The following is a 20,438-nucleotide window of genomic DNA, read 5'->3' on the forward strand; positions in this document are numbered from 1 at the left end:
ACACTGTGGGCAATTGTGTGTGTTACAGAGCTACTAGTCACCATTTCTGTGACATCGCTGGAAAGCTACTTGAATGTCAGAGTGACTACTCACTCCTTGTTGCTGCTAGAATAGCCGGGGTCCTGGGGACTGTGTGTCGTAACTGGGGCCAAGAGCTGTGGTTTGACAGTATCCCCTAGGACAAAGGGAAAGTGAGAAGTCCCACAGGAAGGTGAGATGCATTCTCTACCTCTGAGCCTGTGGCGAGGGCTGAGTAAAACCTACTCCTGATCCAAGCCTGTATACAGTGTTTACCCTTTCCGTTCCAGAATGGAAATTTTGCCACTGCCTCATAAAGAATAGGTGTAGGACAAGGGTGGGGACAGCAGAATGCAGAAATAAGTGTCATTTTGCTTTGTTTCATATAAGTTGCCTTTCATTGTGTTCTTGAATTGACAGAGCAAGTTAGCATGGGGGTGGGTGGAATAACCTTATTTGTCACTGATTTGTATTGTATTATTTTTTTCCATAGCATAAAACCTTGGCTGCTGTCAGGCACACTAGAATGTTTATCTCCACAGAGTGCTATTTTCTTTTAAACTTCTGTTCCACTCCATAGCTCTGCCAGTTTGATCTTTAGTTTTGTTTAATGGGTATTTCCTGGTAGGGTTGGGATTTTGTTTTGGTTTGGCTTTTTTTCCTTTGAAATATCACATTTGGGATCTAAAATGGAAGTGCTGAACTGAACACTAGGATATGGTATGTATTGCTTTTTTTTGCCGGTGTTGTCAGAGTGGCAACCATATAAAAATGAATTTGTGTCCTCCAAATAGGCCCCAAACATGACTAAGTGCTATGCTGATGAAGAGTCCTCCAGGGGTTTGTGAAAATGCTGGATTGAGACATATCTTCACTCTCTGTCAAGACAGGAGTGAGGAGTATGATGGACACTGGCTGAACAGGACTCAAATCACCACTTTCATGCAGCCCATTTTACAGAGGTCCATGCAGGGCAATAATGACTAGAAGGTGTTCAGAAGCATTTGAACTGCATTTGTAAGAGCTACTTGTTCTGTCGCCCAGTCTAAACAGCTATCCAGCTCCATGATGAATGTGGTTACAATCCCGTGAGAGGTCCTGTAGGTCTTAAAAATACATAAACTGCGTAAGCAAGGTGGGCTGCACTTGTGGAGAGAGACAATTGGTCCTGTCCCTGTGTTGATTTTCATGCTAGCATGTGCAGTAAGCAGAAGGAGAGGAGTTAATTTTAACTTGATTAGCAACACAGAAGGGAATCAAGATGACTGCATTGTAAATGGCAGTGGGATGAGATCAATAAGGGTAGTTTATTTCCATGCATCTAAGTGGGTGTTCCAAGCAATTTAATTTTTATTTTTTATTTTTAGGAGAACCAAGAGTGTTAATGCATTTAATCCCTGAAATCCTTCTGTGGTCGCAGTTCTGGCTACTTTAATGTTGTTGCATGGTGGTGGTTTTCAAATGAACACCAGGTGCCTGTATCCTGTTCCTTAGCATTTCCTTGTTTCTCTTCTCTCTGTTACCTGATTCAGCAGCTAGTGGCAAGTGTTTCTTGGTACTGGACTCTCCATTTTTCTCCTACTCACCTTTGTTTATGTTCTGGAGCACGTTCAAAACTGTTTATGATTAAACATTGCTCAAACAGCCAGGTTAAGATTTATTGACATAAAGGAGGCTGGGAGGAGGGAGCAGCTGGCTGGTCTTCTGTGTCTGCTTGCAGCTGATAGTGATGGTATTGAAGTTGTCCATGTGTCTGTGCAACAGCGATGGTGCGTCACGCAGGCTGCCGTTCAGAACCACGGGGGCAAGGGGCTGACACCTGGCTGCACAGTCTTTTTTCCTTTTGTACATTACAGCGAAAGCTCCAGCAAGGGAGTGTTGTAGGTGATGCTTCTTCTGCTGGAGCTTGGGGTTCTGAAAACTTCCCACGGCTCTTGAGTAGGGAGCCACACACGCTGAGGACAGAAATTAGGCTTTGAAATGTGCTAATAGGGTCATAGTTGACAGGAGTTTTAAGCAGGGGTCCTTTTAAAAAAGACACGTACCCCTTAAAAGACAATGGTGTTATATGGAAAGCAGGGAGGTTTTTGCAATTTTAAGATTGATGATAAAAAGTGAGATGCACACATACCCAATTTTGCACATAATTTGCATTTTCTCTGAAGATCAAATATTTATTGGCTGGTGAAGCAATGGTTATGATAGGATCTAGACCTCTACGAGCTAGAATACCTGATTAGGGCAACAGTGGTACACAGGCATCTATATAGAGTCTCTTAACTCGTTATTTTTATGTATACAACCACACACACAACGAAATAACATAATGGGCTTGCTGTGTGTTACAGATGATATCAGGCAGTTGCAGTGCTGATAGTGAAACTTTCTGTTGCTGGCAGCCGACCTCATTTAAATAAAAGCATCAGCCACTCTTTGTGCCACCCCACTTCTTTGGTGGCAAACCTTCATATCAAGTGTTTGATGCCAGGCCACGTGTTCTGACACTTAAAACACCTCCCTGTTGCCAAGCTTCAAAATAAACAGCAGCTTATAGTTAATTTCTGACTTCAAAGACAGCTTACTAAATGTTCTCCAAGTTAGCTAGCTGGTGATGTCCCTGGGAATGCAACTGAAATGTTCTTCTCCACTGTTGTTTTACTGAGAGGCATGATAAATGAGATGGACTTTAATTGACAGGCAGAGTGGTGTTAGGTTAAGATGTGGCTTACCATATGACACAGAAAAAAGTTCACTGTGCCTTAATAGTTTGCTCAGAGGCACAAAGTTGTTTATAGTTAGGACTGCACTGGGGAAAGGAACAGCTTCTGTAATGGTATGGTAGAAGTGGGGCCAGGATTTGCCTTTGGGAAACTTTAATAATAAAAAAAAAAGGCAGCATTAATTAAAATATAGATGTCACTGATGATGCAGATTAATTTATACTGATGTAAAATCACATCTGATTTTTGTGAGTGTAGGCAAGACCTAGGCTTATCCATTTAGGACATTGGCAGACTTGCATTTGATCTAGCGATGCTTCAGACTGGCTGTACTCCATGAAATCTGCACTACGTGCTGCTCAGCTGCAGCTTGCTGGTTTGTAAAGGAATAGGAGGACTCAGAAGGGGAAGAGGAATTTGTCTTCTGATAGCAAGCCTTGTGTCCAGCATTCCTGGTTCGAAGTGAATGGCATATTTTGAAGCTGATGCCAATGTTTTGAAATGTGAAACTAAGCAAGATACAATTACAGCACCACCTCTTTGTTTCTCTGTGCCTGGTAGATGGGCAACAAGTAACTACCATGTTGTCTTCATGGAAGTATTTGATGCAGTGGTCTTTGTGATGAGCTTTAATAGAGTCCCTGACGCAAGTACCAAAAATCTGCCTTAATGGTATTTCTTATAAAAGCCAATTAGTGATATTCTTTTGATTATACCAAGGCTTGATTTCCGAGTCCACCTTTCATATTTATAATCCATCTGGAAATAATTGTCAAGGTTTTTCTAGACTAACATAAGTGTTTATAGTTGGGGTTTGGCATGTTTTAAATAGATAAATGAATTCATCCCTTGTTAGGTGTGGTTTATACAGTGTTCCCTCGAGTTTGTAAATAAGTAGTGATAACAATGATGGTATTTCAAGAATATCCTTCAGCTTTTCTGCAGGCATTAAGGTGAATGAAAAGGCACTGCTAGCTGGTTGCAGTGGTTTCTGCTGGAAAAGTTTCAGAAAGGCCATTTTTGAAACTGCACATTCCTGGCTCTTTGCACTCTGGCAGCTTTCTGTAGGAGGCTGGAGCAGCTTCAGGTAGGTTTTTTGGCATCGGTCTGAGCAGGAATACTCCAAGACCCATCCTGCAAAGCTAAGGTTAGTAGCATCTGGAAGAGACCAATCCATAACGTGAAGCTCCCAGGCAGGGTGGTGACTCCAGAGGAAACCTCCTCCCATTCCTGCTGGCTCTCCCCTAGCTGACTGAAACACAGTTTCAGTGATATTCTTTCCTGCTCTTCTATGAGGTGCTATTTTGATACTTGGTGGAATTATTCCCTGACCTTGTTGTGGTATTTCATTACTGAAAAGATGGCAACTACAGTATCTTATGTGTTGTTTTTTCCTTTCCTGCAGTGTGCTTTACTCCTCAAAAGGGAAAATCTGGAAGTGAAGCTGTGCTTAATATCTCCAGTAATTTCTGAAGAGTAAAATCAAAACATTATTAAAGAGATGTAAGGGATGTAAAAATAAAAATACAGCTCTTGATTCTTCACTACCAATTCTCCAGTGTGAAACCGCCTCAAGTGTTTTCACTTGAATGAAAAATTAAACTGCCACTGGTTGTTGGTGGTGTTGCTTGATTTTTTTTCAGTTTGCTCTGTGACAGCAATTAAAAGACTTGCTAGATAAGGAATTGTAGGGAAGATGTGTAGAAAAAGTTGATTGTTGAAATTTTACAGCTTGGTAACACAGTGCAAACTCTCCTGAAGGTTCTGCTTTCAACATCTAGTAGTTGGAGCCTCAAATAAAAAAAAAAATAAAAGAAAAAAGTGCTCATCTTCTCCTGTGCACAAATAAAGATGATCTGTATGAACCAAGCCAGCATTTTGATGTTTTTCAGACTGGGCTTCTAGCATCTCTTTTCCTTTTCAGTCTTCCTGACCAGGGTAGGAGTGTTTACTCTCTTCCACCTCTGCCATGTGCTTGGCTTCACTTGCTGCCTTTTCCTGGTGTGGGCAGTGGCTGAGCCCTTGCTGTAGGTGAGCACAGTGAGGTGGGATGTCTGCGGGGACTGGAGGGCCTGAAGAAACAAAAATAACTTCTGTGTACATCTGTGTGTGCGTGGTGCTGGCAGGGAGAGGTATCCCAGAGTTTGCCCATGCTTTTCCTGTGAACATTGCTGTCTTCAAAGGAGCTTGCTAAAATACCTATTTGAAAATCTGCCTGTGTGTGGAAGTGTTTCTCAATGTGTTTGAACCTTGATGAAATGGCATAAAGGGAAGCCCTGTGCAACGGAGCTCAATAGAAACATTCATTACAGCTAATTTACTTGGTGCTTTTAAGAGACATAGCTATTCATAAGTTGTGGTTTTGCCTGATGCTGCTGGTAGTATTTGTTTTAAATAGATACACTTGCCTGCACACGCTCTTTGCCCATCTGAAATCTTGTCTGGCCGTGTTGGAAATCTCATTTTAAACACAGTAATATGCAGTGCTAGGCAAATTGGAGTGTAACCTGTGGTGCCTTCGCATTAGGGGAAGAAATCCTTTACCATTTGTAAGGTTCCAGTTAAAGAGTAGCAAGGAGCATAAGGAAAAGGTCTTGGCTGTGACAAAGTGAAATGGCAATTTTAGAAGCATTATCTGTACTTGCTTTTCTCAAGGACAATCAATGAATAAACTGTGGAAGCTCGAAGTTACTAAAAAGCACTTATTTTGCACATGCAGATGTGCAAATCATCCCGTCTGGGATGACCATAAACCCACTCCTGCTCCTGCAGATGTGACCTGCTGGTTGCTATAGAAGAATTGCCATGGGTACAGGAAGCACTTGTTGGAATGTTGAAAACATTTTCGATCTATGCTTGGTCCTTTTGCATACAGCTGACTTTTCTGTTTCAGGAACTTTTGAAAATTTCCAGCCTGAGAGCATCAGTGTGATGGCTGATGTGATTCACCTGATAAAGACCAGAGCTCTTCTCATAATCAGAAAATGAAACACAGTTCATTCAAAGGCAAAGGCAGTGTTTGGATCATGTGATGCTGAAGTCTGTGGTTACGTGCTCTGATTTTTTTATAATCCATCATAAATCTTCAACATTTCTTCTGGTACCTCCTTTCCTTCCTCCCCATGATACTTGTCCCCTCCACTTCCTCAGTGCTAGTGCTTGTGTTGCCATGGAAGGCAAGGTCAGGGAACTGACCTGCCTGACAACTTAAGCCAACAAAAAAAAAATCATTATTTGAGGTACCTGGTTGGACTTGCTGTCCTGTTGCTTGGATGGTGCCATTAGCATCAGGGTGAAGAGGCAGTGGCTGGGTGCAAGGAATGGTGGTGGAGGTAAAAGAAATGCCTTTTACAGCAGAGAAACAGATTTAGAATGTGTAAAAGGAACTCTGCGTGAGTTTGAGCGGCATAATTGATACCTCTTTGGGGAGATTGATTTAAGGCAGAAGAAACCAGTGAGCTGCAGAATTTCACCTGATTGTCCAGTTACTCATCCTGGCAAGTCCAGGGTGACCATGGAAGGAGGAGGATTTCCAGCTATGTTGGATTCATTTCAGGGGAAGGACAGAAAATCTTTCCAGTACCTTGAAATTGTAGGCTAGTCAATACTAATTCCACTGGAACAGGTATTAGGAATCCCAGTGTCAGTTTGCCTTTACTAAACCTAGGTTTACATCAGCTGTAGTACAGGAACCCTAAGGAGCGGTTTATGTCAGGGATCTCACTATGGTGAAGCTGAGCTACTTGTGCATTTGTTGCTGGTACTTTTTCTGGAAAAAAGTTCCCAACTGAAGAAAATTAAAATTAATGAAGTAGAAATAAGACCACTCTGTCTTGAATTTGACTGTTTCAAACCTGTGCTCACCTATATCTGCATACAGACAGTTTTAGTTCAGTCTCAGCTGATACATGTACTTCTTTGTATATCTGTAATGTTAAGTGTGACAGTATGTATTAAATTGCATTAGAAAGCATGCAAGAAGAGTGATTTGTGAACTCAGGGAAACTGTGAGGTTAAAAACCAAGCCTCCTGATCTAAACTCATGTTGTGACTTAAAGTAATCATGACCAAACATTTCAATGGGTTGCTCTGCCTTTTCAGCAGTGACAGGTTGCTGTACTCCTTTATTTGCAGGTAATCTCAGTACTTTCTAAATCTAGTTTTCCTTCTGCTGTGTTAGAAATGGTGACTTCTGTAGATTTTCCTGTAATTAAACAATAGCGGATAATACCAGAGGTGTTTTTGGTGGGAGCTCTGTGTTTATTTCTTTGTCCTGCTCTTTCTGGCGGTGTGCTTGTCTTGCTCATCTTCAGATTGAATTTATTTGTTCTTCCTGGAATGAATGTGGATTCTGCCCTTCACCATTTACTTGCAGACCCTTTGCTTATCTCTTCTTGAATGCAACAAATTATTTGACCGACAATTACGTTACAGATGCCTCTCTGATGTGTGTTTGATAAAGGACTTAAAGGCAGGCCGTCAATAGGATTTCTGTTTTAAATCTGGTCAGATCAGTAGAGCAATTGAAAGGGAAATAGCAAATGCTGAAAACTCATTCCTTTAAGACTGTGGTAACCTCCAAAATGAAATAAGCGTTCTTAAAACCTGGCAGTTCTGCTGCCTATGTCCACTAGCCTAAAGAGATGTGTAAAGAAAGGAATTATAATGACTTAAATCACCATGGTGATAGATACACACTTGTTATGTTATGTGTGCTTAGATTTACAAAAATAAAATATATTTGTCTTCCTTCCTCCAGAATTCTTTCTGTAGTCTTAGTGCAGTTTTTTAACTTGGAATGCAGACAGCATTAGCCAAGTGATGATGTAACTGCTTTCTTATTGGTATCACTTACAGAGTGTTATTTAGGGAAAAAAATTTCTAGGGTAGGGAGTGGAACAGGAAATGTTGAATGATTTTATTATTGTTATTTTATTATAAAGGAGGGATGAATAGTACCTAATCTCCTGTGATGGCTCAGACAGCCTTCAGAGCTTGTTGTATGGTTTTATGGCATTCATTTAAACTAATATTCATTTTAATTCACTTGTGATTGAAAGGTGTTTTCAGTACTCATGTTTTTGTCCACCTGCTGCTGCAGATGGCTGTAGTTCCAGCAAAATAATAATTTTGAGCACAATACTTCCGATGATTATTCCTATCAGGGAGTAAGGGTCTCATTTATTTTTGTGAAGATGGAGAGAATTGATTTCATTATTTCACTTACTGAAACAGGGGAAACGCTTCTCAATATTTTGCCGTTGGAGAGTTTTGTTTTGTGCTGGGAATGCACAGCTTGCTGTGGAAAAGCTGAAGTTCTGCAGAGCATTGGTCTCCTGGGCAGAGTGCAGCATCACAACGCAACAAATCTTGGGCAATGAATGTTCCCAGGTCAGCTGTTTTGCCGTGGTCACAGCAATCAGCAAAGCCTTGTTTTCAAAGAAATGCGAATCTGAGGTAGTTGTTCTTGTCTCAGTTTGCTTATCTTTCCGAGGACAGACCTCCAGGGCGTAAGTACCTGTTTAGTTAAGTGAAGCAAACTCTTATCTTTCTCTAACCCAGTCTAGTTTGATATTGGGTGCACTGGTGCCTAAACTTTACCAGTGAGCCTTTTATTTTGTCCAAGGCACCTCCTTTCACATTGCTTCAAAATATCATGGGAATAGGGAATGGATTTATGACTTAACGGGAACTTGATTTTCATGGTTGTTCTTCCCTTAGTTGATTACAGAAGATGAAGAAAATTGATTACAGGAGGTAATTGGGGCACTTCTGTGTTACAGCTGCTACAGACAGTACCTGTTTGTTTGATTGTGGCCTGAAATATTGGTATTTATCCTACACATGGACTGAAAGGGTGAGAAGTATCCACTGTAACATTGTGTTGGGTACCTTGAAATACCTGGTAATGGTAATAGCCTGACAAAGATGACTGAGGGCAAATCCTCGCTTGTGCTGAGAAATCCAACATGATTTTGGAACTTTGTGCTAGCAATAATAACATTCTTCTGGGTACGCTATATGTAATTGACACAAAACACATTGGTTTCAGAGAAGTTACGGGAGCACAGAAGTAGCTGTTGTGTGGGGTTTGTTTGGGATTTTTTTTCTTTGATAAGGGTTTCTATGGGCATCCTTGGTCAACCTTTAGCTACTATGGACATAGTCCTGTTTCATCATGACAATTGCTGCTCTAATTAGAGCTCTGGCTGCCCGCCTTTGCTGAACCCAAGGATTTACTGATTGTAGCAATAACTGCCTTATCCTTATGAGCTGGGCTACTCTCCATCAGAATCGCAGAATTAGAATTGTTCAGGTTGGAAAAGACCTTTAAGGTAATAGAGTCCAACCTTTAACCTAACATTGCCAACTCCACCATGAAACTGTGTCCCTAAGCACCACATCCACTTGTCTTTTAAATACTTCCAGGAATGGAGACTAAACCACCTTCCGGGGCAGCCTGTTCCAATGCCCTTTCCGTGAAAATGTTTTTCCTAATATCCAATCTAAACCTGCCCCGGCACAACTTGAGGCCTTTTCCTCTCGTCCTATTGCTTGTTCCTAGGGAGAAGAAACCAACACCTACCTTGCTACATCCTCCTTTCAGGCAGTTGAAAGAGGGATAATATCTCCCCTCAGCCCCAGTTCCCTCAGCTGCTCCTCATAACCCCTGTGCTCCAAACCCTTCCCCAGCTTTGTTGGCCTTCTCTGGACATGCTGCAGCAACTCAATGTCTTTCTTGTAGTGAGGGACCCAAAACTGAACATGGGATTTGAGGAGCAGCCTCACCAGTGCTGAGTACAGGGGGATGTTCACTGCCCTGGTCCTGCTGGTCACGTCATTGTTGACACAAATCAGAGTGGCAGAGGGAAAGTCCAAGTCATGTGGCAGAGGGAGAGATTTAGGTACTGAGAGTTGGTGGTGTGGTAACAGTATCTGCAAGGTTAAAAAGAAAAAGGCAGTTGCAGCAAAGGGAGGCAGTCATGTGTAACTGGTTTTGAATGAAACCTCGTGTCTCTGTTACTGTTCTGATTCAAACTGTGAAGTGTCATTTTTAACAAAGCATTTCTTACAGTGTTTCTCGCTGGACCTGCACCTTGGCAGTGTTAGTAACATGGATGCTACTGGTGCATTTACACCCACAGCAGTCAGGAATAACAGGATTTCATAAATTATGGCAAGATAAAGTAGACAAAGATGGTACTGACTTGTTGATGACAGTGCATGTGTAACAGTCTTCCAACTTACCTTTCTGGTTATTCTCTTTTTGCATAATAAACTGGAATGATGTTTATATATAACATAACATATGGTAATATGTTATGTTTAAATATAATACATAACATATATAAATATAATTCCAGATTTTCTGTATACATTTTTGTGTGTGTATATATATTTTTCACCTTGGCTTTTTCATGATTTGTTGTTTCCATTTTGTCACTATGCTTTTCCCCAATGTAAATGTAAAAACATGAAAAAAATAGATCCATCATGATTTCCTGTCTCCTTTTAAAATGTCTTTAAGCAGCCTTTTCTTGGTCTCGTGCAGCAGATCCTAGCAGAGGTCATTTGGTGTGGAACAGCACGCCGGGTGCTCTGACAAAGAAATCAGTGACTGTAACAGCTTCTGTTGAACCTGGTGCTATGTTTTGGCAAATGCTTCTCCGTTTCCTTTGCATCTGGGAGTAAAAGGTGCTTCGAGGAGGAAGAGAATAAGTTGGCTTTTTATAGAGTCATGCAGGGTATGGAGTCATTTTGATGGGGTTTTTACCTAACCTTTTTTCTCTGAAGTCTGCTTTGGAGGTGACTGTTGATGTAAAGTCTAGTGCTTCTTAGCACTTTATTTTCAGCCCTTACAGGGATGAAATGCTTGTGGTTGCTGTCACTGGTTCACCACATACATGAAGGACGCCTAATGGTATGGGTGCTGTGTTGTCAGTGTGAGGAGCTTATCTAGGGAACTTTGGGAAAAACTGCCTTATTTTTTATAAAAACAATTTAAAAAATTCTAGCAACATCTTTTATATCACTGTAACCATGTGTGGCATGTGCAGTCCCCCTGTCCTTGGTCCCCAGTGTATATATAGCATGCATCCAGCGCTATGGACTCTGAACTGAAGTATGCAGCTGGGAGCCAGCAACCTTTGGAAACTTCATTGCTACTTAAGAGTTGCCTCTTGGGCACCTTTGGAACTATCAGTTGGCATCATTATGCTTTTTATGTTGAGTCTAATCTGTACTTTCAGACTGATCTTTTTCTCATGATGGAAATGTTAAGTAAGGAGTAGTAATTGCTATGCATCTTTGATAGGAATCATGCATCATGGATCAAATAGTGTAGCTCAGTTTAAATAACTTGAAATATATCCAGCAATCTTAAAGAATGCATGCTCAGTTCAGCTTGGGCTGTCTGTCTTGTCTTGCTTATCTTCTGTAGAAGTATAATTCTCATGGGCTTAAATCCTGCAGTAATGTATCCCATTCGTAAATAGGACTGCCTGATAAAATTTGAGTGCATCCTCCTTTGGTCAGAAATAGGTTAATTAAGGAAACAATTAGAAAATCTCATTAAAACTGCATTCAGGTTCAGTGTAATGAAAAGTGAGCTTCCCATAAGAAGATGATTCAGAAATCATGCTTTTCTGATTTCTCATTGACACAGTTCCCGAGTATTAGTATGTGTACACTGGCTTGAAGCAGTGTCTCAGGCTGTGCTGTTGTCACTGTTTGCATTACTGTGGTGTTTGTGAAAGAGACTGGAACAATAATGTTAATCCCAGGCACCTTCTTAGCCCTCAGGGAGGGGAGGAGTTCTGCAGGAATGTACAATCTATTTTGCATCGCATTTGCATTTTGTGGGTCCCAGATTTTTTACAGCAGTAAGAGCATAAATTCAGATAAATCATCCCCACCTTGGACTTGCAGGCAGTGTCAGTGTTGGAAGCCAGCAGAAACCAGGCTGCAGAAGCCTCCTGAAGCTGTTAGCACCCTTGCATATATCCGCTCTGATTTTCCTGGAACTGATTCCTTTCAAAATAGCCACATGCATGCTAGCTAGCATAATGTGTTAGCATAAAGCTAGTTGTATGTCCTGGGTTCTGCTTCAGTGCATTGGGAAGCTTGTCTTTCAAAAACCGAAATCACAGCAGCCAACAAATTGTTTGCTTGTGTAGTCAGCCCAGCCCAGCCTCTCTGATTCTCTCCCCTCATTCCAGTCTTAGATTGCGGGTAAGTCATGTGGCTGACTCGGAAATCTTTGGAGAGGCTTGCAATGAAAAGCACTGTTAGACAGGCCTTTTCAGCAGACTTTTACTGGGTTAGTTTAGACTTCGTATTTCAGCTTGACTCATGATTTTGGAAAAGCAACGGGTTTTTCTTAAGATTGTCCATACTCACAGACTGATGGGACTGCTTCACAGTGTTTTGGGTACAAGTATCAGCCTCTTATCTAACATTGTTACAGCACCAAGTACAGTAGCACTGAGGAGATAGTGGCACCATCACCTAGAAGCAGTAACATGTAGGAGATGTGGATCTTGCATTACTAGGTCCTTCTGAAAAGGAAGATCAAAGTCACAGTGGGATGGAGCTCCTGACTGGTATGAAGCTGCAGTGGTGATCTTCTGGCTTCAACAGTTCTGCAAAACTGCCTTAGGGCTCCGTGCGGGCAGGCCTGTTGAGATCAGTAGCAGGTTGGGATTGCACTGAACACTGGTAAACAAAGATTGTTTTGTCCTTGACTCAGCTGTTGAAAAATGCTGAGCACCTGGTGTTACAGCAGAGAATTCCATCACTCTGTGAAAGAAAGCTCAACTTCCTTCTGGTAAGGGCTTGAGAAATGATACAGGTTTGTTTACACAGGTATTGAGCCTTAGTCCATGTGGTGCTCACTGCAAATTTATGTATTACCTGCTTTTTTCTATAAGCACATCCATGCAGCAGTAGGAAAGCTTAAAATCCAGAGTAGCGTTTCAACAGGCTTGTTTCAGGTTCATCCTGGTGAGCTGCATGCCTGCTGCTGGGAGACATTGCAAGGCATGCACACTGCTGTTTCAAACTGCGCGTTTGTATTGAGTCTGCAGGGAACCATGTTTAGAAGGGTTAGATAAACACGATTAGGCTGCACTGCCAGCAATGATGTTCTTATTTAATGCATTAACGAGTGCAGGTGGCAGGACCTCTGAAGTGAATTAAAGCAATGCAGACTCCTGCTGTACGTAGCAGATCCACTGTCAGTACAAGCCACTGAATGCTGAGCCAGCTCATTTGAGAGATGAGGTGGGAGATGGGAATGAGGTGCCTGTGCCTGAATGATAATTTTGCACTCTTCACGGTGGGTTTCTGAACATTACCTTACAGCAGAACTAGCTTGTGTGGAAGAATCAAGAGCAAGAGAGTATGTCTTTAGAGCCATGATAGGATGTTTATCTGCATTTGTATCGATAGCAGTAAGATAAGGTGGCCACAAATATGGATTTACTTGCTTGCTACCTTGTTCTGTTACCTGGCAGGATTCAATAATGCCCTGGTTGAAAGAATTATGTTCAGCCTACACCAGCATTTACAGTGATGGAACGACACTTCCTGCGTGCTTTCATTTCCTCCTCCAGGCAAGATGCTGGAAGCCAGTACAATTACTGTGCTCTGCTGGCCTTTCCCACAGTGAAACCTGGTTTTTATTTCCTGCTGCTTTAACCTTACTATCAGTGATCCCTGGAAAGCTTGTATTGATTGTACATTATTGTCTAATTAAAGTGCAATAAGAATTGCAGAACACTTGCTCTTATGGCCTTGTGTCTATTGTAGACACTATAAATTAGAAAGCTTTCTGTTCAAATACGGGAATTGTCAGTGCTTATTTACTTTTGAATTTCCCAGAATTTCCTGAAGGCTACAGTTGTAGATGTATTATTTTTTCCCCTAAATAACAATTGGAAAGAAGTGTTATTTAGGGAAGAAATAAGGCCCTATAGGCTTGCTTGCAGGGGCCCTGTTCTGACCCTGTTAGCTATTACCCATGCTTTATAAAGGGAGGTACTTCTAAATGAATGTATTTTAATCTGAAACCTGCTAGCTGATCCTTTAGCATCGTGTGCAGAGATATAAATGGGTATTAGTTATACAATATGTAGAGGCCAGTCTTTAAATAGTGCTGACTGGTCTTACCTGGCGGCTGTTTGTTGCTCTGTCTGGACTTGATGGCTTTTGTACTCCATGTTGCTTGTGGTTTGATACTTCCTAATAACTTGTACCTTCATGAGTCATGTGCAAAGAGCTATTATAATAAAAAATAAATCCTAGGCCTTGATATAGCAGGAACCCAAGAGTTTGTCGTTGTAGTTCTGCATCTTGCTTAGTCATTGATTGAATACATGCCCTTGGGGAAATCACTTAGCTTATCCAAACCTTCAGCTTTCAGTTAATCACTACGTGATACATGATGCACTATGGTACATATGTAGAGATTTGTGACTGATTAGTAATTCTGGCCAGGACACTGGGCAGAAAGATGCTGTCTAGAATGGTGAACTGCTGTGCTATGAATGAATGAATGATTCACTAACTGCGTACAAAACCACTTAAATGTATTTGTATCAAATGTGAAACTGACTTTTCCCTTTCTTTCCCTTACAGATGTACTTTCCGATTCCCTAGCACTGTTATAAAGATCCAGTTCACATCTTTATATCATAAAGAGGAAGTAAAAGAGGAAGCCTCATCGCCTCCCCTTCGGCCACTTTACCCTCAAATATCGCCTCTGAAGATTCACATCCCGGAGCCGGATCTCCGGAGTGTGGTCAGTCCCCTCCCGTCCCCCACAGGCACTATCAGGTAAGATGTGAACTCTCCAAAGTGTGCGCTCTGGAAATTTCATTGGTGTTCTCTGACACCAGTCTGTCAGCCCTGTTTTGTTTGGTATAGTTGGTGCATGAAATGCCCCATTTAAAAACATTAGTTAAATATCTGATGTTCAATATTATGGGAGACTGCTAAAAACTGTGTTATGGTGTCTGGAGGCAGAGCACAAGGGTTTTGAGTTTGGTTTTTTTTGAGAGTTTAAAGGACTGGGGAGAACTTGAGTGTTAGTTTCACGCTATAGAGTTACTAATCTATCTTTGGCAGTGGAATTAGAAGTATCCATCAAGAGCTACCTATACACATGGAAAAGAGAAAGCAGACAAATATTTTCTGTGAGGACTGCCCGTTTTATTTTTATCTCAATCATACTCTGTTGTTGCTGGGTGGTGCTGATGTTATCTGAAGTCAGGGACAAGGGTGGCCATTGGCACATGGTTTCCTGGGAATAGAAGGAAATGGGGGTAGGATGCTGACCATGTACTGAGGGGCTGTAGCAATCTGAATGTACATCTGTGCAAGTATCCTGTTTTGTAGATAATCTGATTCATGAATGTGCAATAGAAATAACCTGAACATCCAGTTACTGTCTGGAATATTTTCTCTTTCTTCCTCAGCAAAGAGTTGTTTTTATGGAGTTGCAGAGTAATATCGTTTAACATTAAAGCTGTTACTTGAAGTATAATCAATTTCATAAAGTGAAGTAGACTCACGGTATAGGATGATGTGCTAGAGTTTTAAAACTTGCAAGCCTCAGAATAACCAGAGTGTACCTGGTAATAATAACGGCCTTTGGTTCGTTTTCTTTTCTGTAGGTTTCTAAAAAGGTAAAATACACAAACATCATCTGACAGTTAGCACTAATTCAGTGAGTAGTATTCAAATTTATATGGCTGAGAAGGACTTCAGTGTCACAATGAAGCCAGTTTGGTCTTGCATAGATCTGGAGGCGCTTGCTTGTTTGGGTTTTTCCCTCTGGTCTTGTAGAGCTGCACAGATGTGCAGTGCAGATATTCTAGAAAGAGGGGGCTGGACGTAACTGTGGTTTCAGTCCTCTGTTCAGGCACTGCTTTTAGTTTATATTTAACCTTCTCTTTTTAGATGAAGCTTGTTGCTGGGAGGGGAGGGGGTGGTTTCTTTGCCAACATATGGTAGTTAGTTTCCATTCAGTCATCTTGCGCAAAGCAGCACAGTGTGGTTTGCGTTACTAACAGAGGCTGTGTATTTTGACTCTGCCATATGCCTGCGACTGATATTTGACTCCCCGAGAACGTTTCTTTTGCATAAGGAGAAAGTGGAAATAGTAGTGTTGAATTGTGCTCGGCCTCTAATGGAGTGTTTACTGAGGATGATTAATGATTGCATCTGTTTGTCTTGAGCAGAAGCTAATGCAGCCAAGTCTTCAGAAAACCTCAAAAGACATCTGAGGTTTCACTTGCCAAACCCCTTTCATTTCCGAGTTCCTCTTACAGAGGAGGGGCTGACACATTTGTAAACATCCCTGCTCGGCCCCTTCAACCTTCCCCACTCCCTCTGCAGGGTCTCGCAGCTCTCCTACCCTGTGGGGCATAGTTTGGGGAGTGATTTGGGTGTTTGTACCCAAGAAAGGGAGTCGTCTTCGGGGAGCACGTAGCTACACATTCTGGCTTGCAGGGCAGCTGTCTGCTGTGTTGGTAGCTTCACAGCGAGGGTGAGGCTGGCACGGTGTCGTCTCCCCCTTCCCAAGGGCAGGTACTGGGAGGGCTGGCAGGGATGCAGTACGAGACCCACACCCCTCTCCCATCGCTGGCTTTGGGAGGTGGTTGCATGAGCTGGCCTCTCCTCCTCCTTCCTCTCCCCCTTCCAGTATTTACTTTCCTAATTTGGTGCGTTTGCCTCGCTCCTTCCTGATTGGCCCATGGAAAATTATTGCAGTTTGGAAATCCTGGGCAGGGTGAAATTTCCTTTTTGTAAACTGGTTCCTGGCCCCCTTTTCCTGCCTCCACCCCAATGCAGGGCAGGGGCTGTACCTGCACTCCCACTGCCAGATCCAGCCCTGCCCTCCTGACCCCCAGCCCTGCTCTGCCTCCCTGTTTACATTGCAGCTTGCTTCCCTGCAGGTTCCCCCCTGCAAGCATCTGGGGTTTTTTTCCAGCCTATTTATTTTCCTTTTGCGAAGTGCGCAGCTTAGAGGGAATGAGTTTTAGTTAAACAAAACCAAACCTGCTACCCTCAGCAGCTTTGCAAAGCAAGATTCTAGCTTACTCCTAGGGAGAAATGTGCTTACTGTTTTCTTCACTAGGTGTCTTATCTCCAGGAGGAGCCGTTTGTAGATGTGTTTTGAACACTGTTGTACAGCTTTAAGGGAAAATGTTGATTGGCAACATGCTGTGAGGCTTACACACAGGCATGGCTTATTTCTTCCTGCTTTGTGTTCAAAATTCCTTTTAAAAAAAGTCAGACTTGCATGTTCCAGAAAGGAAAAGGCCTCAGTGGTTGTAAGGACTTGTTAGAAGCAGCCTGTTCGTTTTACACAACATAAAGGGCAGAGCAGCACCAACTCTCCTCTCAGTAGATTCAAGGCATTGAAAAGCTGTCTCGAAACCATGTGTAGTTTTGTTAAATTTGGCTCTGCCTGTTGGGGGATAGAACTGACTCACAATTTGAGGAATTAAAGGGTGCTTTTTCGGTGCATGACTTTAGTGTTCTGCAGCTTGCGCTTGGAGGATCCTTTGGGTGCCACCCTTACCGGTGGCATGAAGTTCCTCACCTGTGCTACAAACACTTCACTTTGCCTGGTTTTGCTGTAAATCTATGATACCTACATGAATGTGACTCTATATATGTGTTATAACCTAGTTCCCAGAGTGTCTTGTGCTTGGATTATAAACAGATCCACAGAGATGAGATGTGATGCAGAAACCTATTATTCCTGGTCTCAAAGTCATGCTGAGTTGGAGTTTGGATTTATTGTGTTTAGTTTTCCTTTTAATGTCTTCCAGTTGGTGTTAATGACCCTGTAGTAGTATTTTCTGAATAGCATCTCTCCAGCACCACCCCTCAGGGTTGGGTTCTTTTAGTATTTATGAAAATGAAATTATTTCTCTGTACATGATTCCCCATTCTAAAAAGCAATTATGTTCTCACTGATATATTTAAAAAGAAAAAAAAGCTACAATAAAGAAATACTGACTGCTGTACTATGGAGGTCAGTATTGTTATTCATATTTTACTGCTGCTACTGCTGACTTATCTCTGCACCAGAATGAGTGTGGGCTTGAACAATTTGTTTTGTATTTGTTTATTTTTTCACTGAAAGGGCATGAATAGTGTGCTCACATATAGTCTTTATCGTGAAAAGAATATGCTTTGACGTGTAGGAGGAAGAGCCCTGTGAGAGCCACTGCTCAAATTGTGTCTAGTGAGGCTCTGTGCTAATAGCTAAACTGGTACATACTTTTGTGTGGACCCAAATTTGTATTTTAAAGAATTATTAGTACTTAATGAGCCTGTCCACATTCAGCCATTGATGGAAGGGTGAATACCTAGTTTACCAAGAAATTAATGCTATGAATAATGAAAGATGAGCTAGTATCCTTCTGTACCTTTTGTGTAATAAGCTTGATTAGTAAACCAGAAGATGTAAGCCAAATTGCCATGGTTTCAGAAGCTATATTTTTTTAAACCTTATTTCCTTTTTTTCCTTTTTTTTCACAAGGCAGAATTAGTTCAGTAACGTGTTGTATGCTCTGATAGCGGATTACTCACCGGTCTGCTCTCCAGAAACTGCAGTTATCTTGGTTTAGCCACGAACTTGTTTTGTGGCCTTTTAACAGGTCATTTAAATTCATTGTCTGATTTTTATTCATGTACAGTGTAATTACTACTTTCCAAGAGTGTGTAATAGATAAATTATGTATTGAGCTTTTATTCCGTAAAGCAGGACAGAAGTGTGTGAGCCACGTTATAGCAAATGTACAAATGCTGGCTACGCTTTGATTCAAACTTGGCTTGGAAAAACGCAGTGCTTTTTAATAGGCTCTAGGACAGCTGTGCAACACTATTTCAGAACACTTGGGATTTAATCTGAACCTGCACATTCCCTCCAAAAATACGGAGTGGGAAACTGAACGAACCCTGATTCAGTGGACCAATTCACTGACTGGAGCAGGATGCATAAATATCACCTGCTTCATTTTGTTCAGGCTTTCTTTCTTCCTGTAGCACTATTAGCCACTTAACTGAAAAGCCAGTAAAGAGCTCCGAGGCAGGTTTTTTGCAGGCTCTTTTGCATTGTCTCGGTTATCCATTACTTCCTGCACTTGGGCAGAGAGTAGATCTCGGGTAACTCCCACAGCTGGACAGACCGGTGATTATTTTTAATCATCCTGGTCTCCAAACCACAACCCGACTGCTGTGATGCATTTACATCACGTAAGAACAGCAACAATCTATACCAGGTTGGGGAGTTCCTATGCACATTTATTTCGGACAATGGACCACGTACTAGAGGAGATGTGCCAAGCCTTTTGTAGGAGGAAAGGCTGCAGATGTATCCAGCTCGCAAAAACTTCCTCTTCCCCGATTAGTATAAAATGTTCATTGAATCCACAGTCAGAGTGAGCTCACTTCCTTTTGAAGAGGGGAACCGCTGGAGCAGAGACAAGGAGTAAGAATTTCAGCTTTTGTGTATAGCTAACTTTCACTGTAGCTTGTTCAACAGTTTTGTTTTTCTTCAGCGATAAGTAGGCAGGGTAGCTCTCAGATTTCTCCTTTCACATCAAAATCCAGCTTGGTTTGGCAGTCTCACCACTTGTGATTGTTTCTGAAACCTGTCTGAAACATGCAACATGCAAGGACTCGCCTTTCTTTGAGTTATGTTTTTGGGGCTAGGCCGGGGAAGGAGAGAGCAGCAGAGGATTCTCACTCATTATTGCTGATTGGTGTATCATGGAAATACTTGTTTCGCAAGCCAGAGTGCTGTACTTTGACCTGATTCTTGCTTATTACATGTAGAAAGCATCCCTGTATCTTTTGGTGCCCCTTTTTGCAGTCTTATGAAGCGAAATATAGGGGTAGCCTGAGGTTTGTGGCGTTTCTCTAACCATAATTCTCATGTGCAGAGCAACACACACCAGTTTGCATTTGAAGAGGAGACTGGGGAGGATTTTGTTAAGAAACGGGGAATTCTCCCTTTGTACTCAATAGGGTCTTAAAAAAATACCTTCTCAGACAGGAAATCTGTATATTGGCGGGGTTGCCAAGGTTGTTGTAGTGCTTATCGCTGCTCTATCTTTTATACCTGCTGCACAATTGTGCACTTAGGCAGTTTTCAAGGGCACTGCCCATGCACATCCCATATCCTAAACCACAAAGTTGAAGAGATTATTTCTTTTTTCTCTTTAGTTATGCAGATTTCAAGTCAGGTGAGCATTTTAATGTGGGATGCATCCCAGGTAATCCTTCCTCTTTGTTATAGAAAGGGTAGGTGTTTTATCCATATCCCTGGTTAAATTAAGCCACTATAGCTTGATCCCTGCAGATATCTCCCTTGCACTAAAGGATGAAATTAAGTACTAAGGCAGCTTTCCTGCGTTCTCATAGCCTCTCACCTTCTGTGGAAACTGACACTGAAGTTTGGGAGTGTTTCGGTTCCCAGCTTGTTGATAGACTTGTACTGTGACCATAAATTATTTAACCACTTATTGCTTCCTTTTGAATTTTTTTTTTCTCCAGTCTATAAAATGTGGCTAGTATTGAGAGAGTCTGAGAATTTTAACATAAGGATCACTGTATGTGCTCAGGCAACAGATTCCTCCAGCCCAGTTTTCAGCTTCAGATGGGTATCTTTAGGGTAATGTA

At 41.8% G+C, this 20,438-nt stretch overlaps 1 protein-coding gene across 2 annotated transcripts in view; it reads left to right on the plus strand.

The window, feature by feature from the left end:
- FOXK1 (forkhead box K1) overlaps positions 1-20,438 on the plus strand; it is a 54,638-nt gene that overhangs the window by 12,263 nt on the left and 21,937 nt on the right. For both annotated transcript variants that reach the window (XM_069870546.1, XM_069870547.1), the window contains exon 2: positions 14,376-14,573. In XM_069870546.1, coding sequence (XP_069726647.1) covers positions 14,376-14,573 — 198 coding nt within the window. The remainder of the gene's footprint in view (positions 1-14,375; positions 14,574-20,438) is intronic.

This window comes from Phaenicophaeus curvirostris, chromosome 16 (assembly GCF_032191515.1).
Source record: "Phaenicophaeus curvirostris isolate KB17595 chromosome 16, BPBGC_Pcur_1.0, whole genome shotgun sequence".
Classification (NCBI taxonomy): domain Eukaryota; kingdom Metazoa; phylum Chordata; class Aves; order Cuculiformes; family Cuculidae; genus Phaenicophaeus; species Phaenicophaeus curvirostris.